Genomic DNA, 11,267 nt, shown 5'->3' with positions numbered 1-11,267 from the left:
ATAAAAATTAAAAAAAATAAGAAAAATTATGCTCCTGGATGGATTCGCTACCTTGAAATCCTCAAAAGATTTGTAGTCCTGTGCTTAACAACATAGGCTAAATCATTAAAATGTAAGAGTTTTAAGTTAAGGTTTCATCAGGGGTGTGCCACCTTTTTATACATGAGGAGTATGGTGCTTGTGCACTGCACTATTTATCTATATACCAAGTTTTATTTCAATCCCATCAGTAGTTTTGAAGTTATAGCCCATTAGAAGTGCTGTGCTTAGCAACATAGGCTAAAACATTAAAATTGAAGAGTTAAAAAATGTATTTAATAACTGTATAATGAAAATACAATATGAACTTCAGTAAAAAAATGTTAGCAACTTGAAAAAAGGAAAAATATGTTTCTGGTTGGATTCAAACCACTATCATGAAACCCTCAAAAGATTTATAATCCTGTGCTAACAACATAGGCTAAAGCATTGAAATTGATTTCAATTTGAGGTTTTCATTAGGGGTAGGCAACCTTAATATACAGGATAGGATTTAGGATCTTAAGCACTGCTTTTTCTCTCATTTCCTTTTATCTATTTACAAAGGTGTGTTTCCATCCCATCAGCAGTTTTAAATTTATGCTCCAGACAAGAAAAGAAAAACAAGGGTAATAAGCAGAAAGAGTTTTAGTTCTTGTAAACTGCACTTTCTCCTGTGTGCTTTACCATGATGTTTAATTAAATTCAATCCGGTAGATTTCAAGTTATGCTACATACAAGGAAAAATAACAAAGGGCAATAACTCTATAATTAGCTTAAATTTAGTATTGGTTCTTATATACTGCAATTCCTCTCATAATGTCATAATTATTATTATTGATCAGACAAGACTGATTTCAGGTTATTTCTTTATTTAAAGTGCGACAACGTTTGAGTGACAGAAGCAATATGACACTGCAGCTGGTTATTAAACATGTCCAACAAATTTGTTAAAGATTAGACAAAGGCTACTTAAGTTATAGAACACAACATACAGGACAAGGAAACGCCAATACACCTGCCAGTATGCATGTTTAATAAACAGGCATATAAGAATGCACATTAAACTGATAGTGTCACAGTTTTTCATGATATTTTTCCATTATCATTTAATCAAAAGAGGTAGACAATATTAAACAAGTAAGTTACACAATCTTAAGATAACTATTAGATCAATGTATCTTTAAATAAATAATTGCCCGTTTAATTTCCAATGTTCTGCATCTGTCATATTTTTAAAATCTCATCAAATAGGAACATGATGAATACAGTCGAAACTGGTTGGCTCGATATCTCATGGCTCGATATCCTCGTTGGCTCGAACCAAATTAAAAGGACCAATTTTTATTTACTCTTTGTTCATATAAATTTCGATCGGATGGCTCGATATCCTGAGGGTCGATATTTCTCCACGCTCGAAGTGGTTTTCGCGGTCCCAAACAAGAATTTCACACTTTGATTTGGTTGCTTGGGTCGATGTCATTTTCGCGGGTTCAGTTAAGAATCTCACGCCTTGATTTGTTTGATTGGCTTCATTTAGCACAAGGCGCTAATCGATTAAAATTGCTTGACTGATATTATAATTATTGTCGAATTTAAATGGTTTAACAGTTTGAATAAACATGCCATCACTTTTAAGTTATGTCTCTAATTGCTATCCATCCCTAAAATTACTATGCATTTTGATATAACTTTTAAGCTATGTTTGTGTTACCCACTGTTTACAATTGCTTGTTTTCGCATAAAAGTATTTTTATTATAAATAAAAAATAAAATGATATTTTCTAATAATCGAATAAGTCATATTACGAAATTTAGGGTGCGTACCTATGCCCAATAAATACTCTTCCTTCTCTTGCGGAGATAGCGTAGCCAATAACAAACGAGGTAAATAAGACTTTATGTAACAAATGAAAAAATAACATTCTGTAAGCAATCCCGCTTGGCTCGATATTCTCGAGGCTCGAAGTACTTTGGCCTGTCCCTAGAATATAGAGCCATCGAGTTTCGACTGTATATGCACAATTCTAAAGAACTCGTCCATTCTATAATCATGATTGATAATACTGAATATAATCTTCATCCTTCGGCTTAATAATGGCCTTATCTTTCAGACAAACAACCCATCCGGGACTCAGTCCAAAAAATATTTGTCTCGGATCTTTCATTTTCTTGAACAAAGCTGGGTTCCGGTCCATGGAATAATCTGGGGCCTCGTAGCCATACTTCTGGGCCAACGCATATCTGGCTTCCTGAAGCTTACTGGGATCAGCTAAGTATCCACGGTTTTCTGGGTTCATGTAATACTCTAACGCATCCTGGGGTGGAAGAGGGCAGCGAGGAATGGGGAGTCCCTTTCTAAAGTGGTCCTGGGTGTCTATAACGGCTTTCAGACACTCTGGGTTATAGAAACGTGTAGTGATCATACCACCATTTCTCTCAATGGCTGCGATGGTCGATTCTTCTGCCCACTGGACTTCAACATTCACCCTAGATGTGAAAAGATCAGCTCCCTGGAAATCATTTACAAAAAGACTGTCAATAATAAAGCTTACTGTATAACACATCAAATAACTAAATTTGAATCTCCTTCAACAAAATAAAATTGTACACACATGTTTTTTTTACAGTTTTTACATCTGGAATCTGTTCCTGCATCTTGTTCATACATGCAACTTATTGAAAGAGAACATATTACAAACCAAAAAGCTCAATCCAACTATGGGCTTGTATTTTCTTTTAGGTTTTAATATACATGTATGTTTATATATTCCAGCTTTTTTAAGAAAACCATACAATTCAATGAAAACAAAGTATTTAAGTTTGTTCTAGAAAATCTCATTTTCATCGACTGCAAATTTATGTGTATATCATAATGCTATTAAGGCTTGTTTAAGAAGAAGATCATAATTTTGATGACTTGGAATTTATGATGTGTATATTAAGGGTTTTAGCTGGAGTGTTATGGGAGGGTGCTGCATCCTATCCTTTTGGAAGCACCCTTCTGCCCTCATGGAGACCAGAATGTGAATCCTACTGCCTTCAAAGAATTAAATATTTCTTTTGTTTTGATTAAAACTTGTAATATGATTAGGAATTCAAACAAACTTAACATATCTGGTAGTTGAACCTTATACATGTATTACTTCAATTAAGCACACTTTCTTACATTTTCTATGAAATTCATAATGCTTTAATTATTCACTGCCAGATACAATGTACCTTTTTTTCCCTCAGCAACCTGTCCCTTTTATGCAGCACCCTGTCCTTTTTCAGTGTGTGTATACCACGTGATAAATTGTGTCATAAATGCTATGTCGGAAGGAATTTTTTTGCTTCGAATGAAGACTTTTAACAAATTAACTTCACTATTTCTTCACCATTTTAAATGAAACACAGCGCAGTCTACGTCGCTAAAAGAGCCCCACCTTAGGACTTTTACCAGAGTTTGATTGAGAGTGTAGTTCTTAAAACAGTTTGACAAACCTTTTCACAACACAGTTGTCTTGAAGCAGCACTGTCAAAACATTATTTTGGAAACAGGTTTGTCGCAGTGTTTGATGAAACTAATCACCTTAGCAAACTCTGGTAATAAAACGAAGGCGAGGTTCTTTAAGCAGCGTAGACTGCCCTTTGTTTCATTTAAAATGTAGTAAAAGAAAAGTTGTTTTAAGTGTTTATTTTAAGTAAAATGTTGCCTTCCGACATTGCATATATGACGTTATTTATCACGTGGTATTCACACACTGATTTTAAACCCTGGCTAAAACACTAGTAATTACCATGTAAATGTATATATACCTCATCTGTTAGATTGATTCCATATTCATTGTCATTCGGTTTAATCTTATAGATGCCCGTGTTGCATATCGTGTTAAGGTCTATAGGTTCTTCTGTATTCAAACGACCTAGGTCGATCATTCTCTGTAGAGTGTGTAGAGATAGTGGTGGGTATTCCCTTCGCAAGCTGAAAAAGATGAATGCAACTTCATAGAGGATAATTGTTTGTTTCATTGTAAGATTGTAATATATAAGACTGAGTGAGCACCAGATTTTATAATTCACGATTGGCATAGTTACGAGTGATTCGGTGTTCACAATTTTCTTTTTATTAAATGCCTAAAATTGGAATTAAGTCATTTGATTACACTTTTTTAGAAAAATGTGCCAATTTGTATGAGCACTTAAGATCATGTCAGAAATGATATCATGTCAGAAATGATACCGTTGAAATTGTAAAAAGGGTAGGGTCAGCCCCTATTTCATAGGAAGGGTCAGGCAATCAGAACCAAATGTATTTCTTTTAAGGCCTTAGTACTAGCATCTTTTTGTAGAGCTGAAAGAGACCATGAGAATGTCCCCCTGGTGGAGCTCATAACCTCAACCTATTGTGAAGGGAGGGAAACACCTACATGTATACCAAGATTTCAAGATTTCAAGATCACCACTAGACTACTCTCACCATGATAACTGGATAATTATATTTAGTGACTTCAAACTGTATCCTAAATGCACATTGATTTATATTGGATTTTTTCACCGCCTACGCCTTCTAAATTGGAAATTTTGTGCCACTTTGGGTAAATACAAAATCAAACCAAAATAGCTTATATAATTGGATACATGTATGTACATATTTTGACTTTTTTATGCATATCTCATGCCAGTGTTACCTATAGAGGTATTGAGATAGTGTGTAAGCGGCCCAGAGGTTCGGTCAGTAGAGCGCTCATCCTGTAAGTGAGGGGTACCAGATAGTCCAAGTATTCAGCACTTTTCTCTTTTTGTGACTTTTTGTTGGGTGCCAGAACATATACAGTCACAGGCCCTCATAGGGTGGAATTTGCCACAGGATGAGAAAAGGGTGCAGCCATACTGGGGCTCAAACCAGAGACCTCACAAAAATAGGGCGAGTGCTCCACTGACTGAGCAATCGGGCTGCTAACACACATTCTGAACATCTGTATAGGTAAAGATACCATGACACATACATGATAGTCCCATACTGTATTCAAGCTACTCTTGTAAAGATCAAGAAATACATTGCTTTCATTGATAAAACTTGACAGAATAGGGAAAAGATGTTTTGGGGAAAATGGACACAAAGCGGAAACAACTTTTAGAAGGCAGGTAACTGCACTTAGAAAAGTCAGTGATACATGACATATGAAACAGTTACCAGACCCCACTTCATATTGAATGTTTGATACTAAGTCGAGTTGAAAACTCCTTTATTGACTCCTTAATTGTTTAGGTTGGCAGTTCCTTCGACTCCTAGTTCATGCCAAGTAAAGACAGCAACAATACAAGCTATTTTTTAAACAGATTCTTGTTGGTTGCTGTTTCAGCAAAAAAAGCTTTAAAATGAAAAAAATTCTCTTTGATGTGTGTTTTTACTTTTTTGTAAAAGGGGCCAGGGCCGTCATAATTTTGAAATTAGCGACAAAATGCCTAAAATCATGAAATTACCGTACATGTAGTATATGTTAAACAAACAATAAAAACCAGCCCCTTTGAAGATCTTGGGATTGAAGAATTTTTAAAGAATAAAGACTTCATTTAGGAATATCTACATACTAACAGGCTTGTTAAGGGGTTGTTATTTTTGTGTATAATTTTTGTGAATAGAGTATACCTACTTGATGGGAGTGTGAAGTTGGCCAAATCCCCCCCCCCAACTTTCAGTAAATAAACCCACACTGTACATGTATATCAAAAATAAATATGTGTATTTGGAACAACTCAGCAACTTACTGGTGATTCTGATAGTATGGTTCAATGGGCATCTGCATGTAGAACGGTGTGTTGTTTCCTTCAAAGCCCAGTCTGGGCAAGGTCATTCGCTGGCCTTGACCCTTGTTACCTCGACCACTCTGTCCGCCTTTAGCTCGACTTCGTCTTTGTCTCACCTAAATAAATTGTAAAAGACATTTTGATCACATTCACAGCCTTGCAATTAATATCATAACTTTCAACAAAATTATACTCATTTACCCTAGGACAAAGTGATAGAATTGATAATATAAATTAGAGCTGACTGTCACTCAGTTAATATCAGAATTAAAAAGAGTGACAACTGTCACAAAATACCCCCCCCCCCCCCCCCCCCTATTAATTTTAGGACACCAAGTTTGGTGTTTAGAGGTTGTATGTTAAATTTAGAGAGTGGACACTGTGCAAAACAGTTTTTGCTGATTCAAGGGTCATAACTCTGGAGTAAATGAGGTGACATGTCTGGTTATCAAACCTGACCAAGATATTCTACCCATACACATTCTCAACAAATTATGTGATGATTGGAAAAAGGCTTCTACAGGAATTGATGGGACGAGACTGATTATAGTTAATTTATCAAATTAAAGGGCAATAACTCTTGTGTGACTCAACTTCAAGTGATATGGCTTGTTTACTTCTAATAATATTGATCAGACAAGACAAATTTATAGTAATTAAAGGGGAAACACTCTTGAATGACTCAAGCAATAGAGCAGGTTATCAAACTTGTCCGTGATATTATGCCCATAGTGATACACATTCTTTTTACATTTGTTCATGATATGACAAAGGCTTCTAAAGTTATTGTTTGGACATGACCGATTTTAGGTTATTTATATAATTAAAGGAAAATAACTCTTTAGTGACTAGAGCAATATGGTTGGTTTTCAAACTTGCTCAATATATTATGCTCATACACATTCTGACTTAAAATTAGGTGATTATTGGATAAAGGCTTCAAAAGACTGATCAAACGATACCAATTTGAAGTAATTTTAATAATTAAAGGGTGATTACTCTGGAGTGACTAGAGCGATATGGTTGGTTATTTATCTTGTCCAAGATATAATGCCAATACACATTCTGACCAAATTTGAAGATGATTGGACAAAGCCTTTTAAAGTTTGCAGAAAAATATAATTAATAACTCCCATCTTTTTTAAAACAGGTATATAAAAATACCAATTTGCCAAGATGATCAATCATAAGTTACAATATATGAACAATCTGTCAAATACCAAATTTCATAGGTAAGTGAGCCACTGCAACAGTAATTTGAGGAAAGGAAGGATATTAATGCCTTAATTTATTTTCTTAGAAACTTTACAGTCTGACCAGAAATACATAGGCATTGACAAACAATCATATTTGATTAAGTCTTAAAGTTAAAACTATATTAATATGTGTAAAGTGATAAAACTCCAAGATCATAACCGCCGCTACTATGTAAACAGTGCAACTGTCAGCAGTTGTCATAAAATGAACTTAAAATGTGCAATATTTTGCAAACTGTTTGGTTCCACCACCTTTCATTGATCAAGATATTTGTACTATCATGGTTGTCTGAGATCAATGTCCATTGTATCTGTGAACAAGGTATTTTGAGGGTATTCTGCAAACATGTTATAATGTTCATGGTGTGCTCGAATTCGTAATTTGTTTACAATCTCCATCAGGGTTCGAATTTAACTTTCAGGAGCACTCGCAAAATTTTGTGAGTGCTTTTTGAGGCAACTCGCAAAATGAAAAATCAACTTGCAATTTTATCATAAATTTGCTTTATTCCCTTATAATTATGTTGTCTAATTAAAGTAGAAATTTACACCCAAGACATATTATGAATATTAAAAAGTATCAATCTTGAGTGACTCGACTACTAGAACTTGTTGATGGCTTATTGTTTTTGGGAGGTATGAAAAGACTCATCAGATGCTGGCCGCATTTTGATAACAAAGCTGTCCATTGTTCACTTTGTATATTTACCCTCGCCATCGGGTAATACCCATTCGGCAAGTATGCTACAGATTTCATTAAGTCTATAAGTATTAAAAACAATAACATTATAAATTTAAAATAAATAAAAGCAACAGTAAATATAGCGTGGATGCTTTGGACCATGAAATATATCGATCGACGAAGTCTATTGACTTTGACAGTTGGGCTAAATTTAGCCAATGACTGAGCTAGGTGATTACGTCATTTTAATTCACTTTGTTTTATGCATGCCTCGTAGGAGCATCCCGGAAAGATTCGTAATAAAACTCAGCTTTTTCCGTATTTGTTCTATTTTTGAAAACTTACTACAGCGAGTGTACGAAATTCGGCTTTGAATCCACTAGCCCATTCGGGCTACCAGATAGGAAATTTTACAAGCCCGAAACCAATTTCACTAGCCCAAACTTAAACACTTAAAAGTATCACTCGTTCGGAATATTTTTTGGAAGTTTAAATACGATTCCGCAACGATTCTGAATATCTAATCAAGCACGCTGATACAGTTTCAATAAATGCTCCACAATCTGAACAATGCGTCAATAATAAATTATAGTCATACATATATTAGTGTAGTCATCAAAAGTTCAGTAACTAATAAAGTTTTCAAAAAGGTAATACGAGAAAAATATTTCCTGAACATATCTTTTATTTAATGGAAAGAGTTATGCATGTACTACAAGTTCTGTTATCCAATGCATCCTTGTCAAATCAGATATGCACCAGCGATTGTGCAATGACATTTTTCTCTTTTCAACTTTCAGTTTCTCTTTCAAGTTTCAGAAGTAACAACAAAAATATATCGATGTTTAAATTGCCAATATTCCTATAATTGTTCTTTAAAAATTAATGGCAAAGCTATTTAAAGGTATAAAATAGAACCTTACTGTACAGTACACAGACAACGAGTTAACTGTATATTCGACAGTTCTCCTTTCACTTTGATTAAATTTGTCAGGAAGTAAGCGAGCACTTGTTTCCTCTGCATTTAAGACAACTTTTGTAGAATGATTATGTTCTGTTCGCATTAAAAACTTAAATATCTTTCTTTTTATATTAGCTAATAAATAAAATATATTTAAATGAAATAAATAAAATATCAATGTTGATATTGCTATTTTAGCATTGTCAATTTTCATAGCCATCGTTGTTGTCGAAAACTGCCGACTTTATTGGTTAATCTACATAATGGGCGGAGTTAATGACGTCATAGAGTTTGACTGCTGCTAATAGACACAGTTATTGGTTAGAAACTGATCAATAATTACTTGTCACTTCGGGCGTTAATGAATTTTGGCATGTGTTTATATTTAATGATTAAATAAACAAACATTGAGCACATGGCTTGAGCCCTGAATGTAAATTTCGGCGAATCCGACTTCGCCGTTGTCAAGGCGACTTAATCGCTCCAGTCGCCTTGAAAGACGCATTCTTGAATAATAAGGCTTTGCGTATAAAAAACATGATGCGTAACGCGTTTAATTGGCAGGTTTTTTAAATAACCTAAGGAAAAAACGGAAGCCCGTTCGGGCTAGTTTCTGTGGAAAATCGGTAGCCCCAGCTGAAATTTGGTAGCCTCGGGCTATCGGGCTACCGTGAATTTCGAACACTGGAGCGTGACTCCGTACTGTCTTCTTTATACTGGTTGTGTAAACATGCCACTTATAGGCTGTTTACACTCAACAACGTAGCGGAGTTAAGTTCATGTTTATTCTACTTTCCTTTTAACATTTTGTGGTCTAGAAAAAGCCACTTGCATAATTTTGCATGCTTGAATAAAAGTCACTCGCAATTTCCAAATGTCGCTCGCATTTTGCGAGTATGCGAGTCCAAATTCGAACCCTGTCCATTTCAGGGGCTTTTCTACTGAAGTGTGTGTGTGTGTATGTATGGTAAGAGCACCGTGCTAGTGTTCCAGCGGTCATGTGTTCAACTCCCACAACGAGCGCACTTTTCTTCCAGATTTACGTAATGGAGACAGTGATAAGAGTGCCTCTGTCATCTTAAAAGGTAAGGGTAGGAGTGTTGTGTGTTTGGTTGAGAACCAGTTGCCCTGTTTGCTTAGTTTGTAAGAGTGTAGTGCTGGTGTTCTAGCGATCGTGGAGTGGAGCCCAACACGGAGTGCATTTTTCCTCCCAGGTTAACTTTAATACTTGTACGTCAGGTGATTAACTTCATTTAGTTCTTAATCAAACTGCATATGTTGCAGTGTTAAAGCATTTCCAGTTCTGATCTTTGTATAAAATATGACCTAGAGTTTGTCAATGAGTAATATTTAAGCCCTTTATCGCTCACCTATCCTCAAACCACCGTTACTCAGTGCGTGTTACTGCAATTTAAAGAGGTTTTTATTTTGGTATATTTTTATCTATAAAATAAACATGTCTTGTGTATGTCACAAACAACAAAGCAGATAGGATACAACCAAGTAGAATGTTATCGTTCAAGTACAACAAAAAATACAAACAAAAAAGCTATGTCATCCGAAATGTTAGCGTATCCGAAAACAAGCAACTCCTCAATCCCCCATGTTTCATACTTTATCTGATAACAAACCTTAAGTGTGTACGAGTCCGGTAAAGGCTTGATGCTGTTTAATGTAACTCTCGGGGCATTTATAATCAAATGCAACGCTTTTTCTGGTATTTTTGAAGCCATTTCGCCAATGTCACACACGACAAATAATGCAAATTTATAAAAATGGCAAATGGTTTCAAATTTGCGACAGACAACACTTTTCGGTTTTTCATTCGATCATGAGATCGACCTGACGGTGGCAGCCGGGAAACAAACGAAAGAATTCTTATTCCCCGAGTATAAGTTTTCCGTAGGAACTTAAGATCTCATATAACAAATGAACCATACATTTATCTTCAATAATTTGCACTTCAGAACAAATATTATGTTGTTATAACACGATGATTCATATACGACCGTCGACTACTACGTACATGATACATTGTAATGCACTTGTCAATTGTTATCACGCCCCCAGGTCCGGGGAAAAGCGGGAGTTCGACTTTCAGTCCTGCCAATCCCGCGTAAAATCCCCGCCCTGCGGAAACGAACTGCTGGAAAAATCCCCGCCAAATGCACCGCACACCAGGCACCCTAGGTAGGCCCATTCCCCGCCTCGTATTTTTGGCGCGAAGACATTACCACCGCATTCACCAGGCACTGCGGGACCACCTAGAAGGTAAAAACACGGCCCGATTCCCCCGGCTATCGCCAAACCTAGGGGAAGGGATCGTCGTTACAATTAACTGGTGCCGGCATAACTTGATATTATGCAACGGCATTCTGAAGACCAATTCATAGAATCCAAATTTAAAGCAGTAGGAGGCAATTATAAAAGATATAATTTATGAATCGTATTCACGTTGAACAGTGATGATACAACAGGTATGTACACAAGTGGATCCAGGTGGGGGGGGGGGGTAAAACCGGCGTCGCCCCTCAAACCTGTCAAGTTTACTTTTTAT

The 11,267-nt window shown here is 35.8% G+C and overlaps 1 protein-coding gene across 1 annotated transcript; it reads right to left on the bottom strand.

Moving 5' to 3' along the window:
- Window positions 1-892: 892 nt before the first annotated feature.
- Window positions 893-10,484, bottom strand: LOC128213351 (39S ribosomal protein L15, mitochondrial-like). Its single transcript, XM_052918964.1, has 4 exons — window positions 10,342-10,484; window positions 5,773-5,927; window positions 3,820-3,985; window positions 893-2,531 (listed from the first exon to the last, which is right to left on the bottom strand). Exons 1-4 carry the CDS (start codon window positions 10,441-10,443, stop codon window positions 2,070-2,072), a joined length of 885 nt encoding a protein of 294 aa, XP_052774924.1. The 5' UTR covers window positions 10,444-10,484; the 3' UTR covers window positions 893-2,069.
- Between the last annotated feature and the right edge of the window lie 783 nt (window positions 10,485-11,267).

The sequence above is a fragment of the Mya arenaria genome, chromosome 13 (assembly GCF_026914265.1).
Source record: "Mya arenaria isolate MELC-2E11 chromosome 13, ASM2691426v1".
Lineage (NCBI taxonomy): Eukaryota > Metazoa > Mollusca > Bivalvia > Myida > Myidae > Mya > Mya arenaria.
Note: the sequence above shows the minus strand (reverse complement) of the source record. Positions and strands in the feature narration are given on the sequence as shown.

Bases quoted from the DNA above. Each gene is read 5' to 3' on its own strand.
- LOC128213351 (XM_052918964.1), bottom strand. From the start codon at position 10,443: ATGGCTTCAAAAATACCAGAAAAAGCGTTGCATTTGATTATAAATGCC. The intron at 3,986-5,772 runs GTAAGTTGCTGA...CATCTTTTTCAG, and splicing joins CCATACTATCAGAATCACCA to CTTGCGAAGGGAATACCCAC. The intron at 2,532-3,819 runs GTATATATACAT...AATGATTTCCAG, and splicing joins GAATCAATCTAACAGATGAG to GGAGCTGATCTTTTCACATC.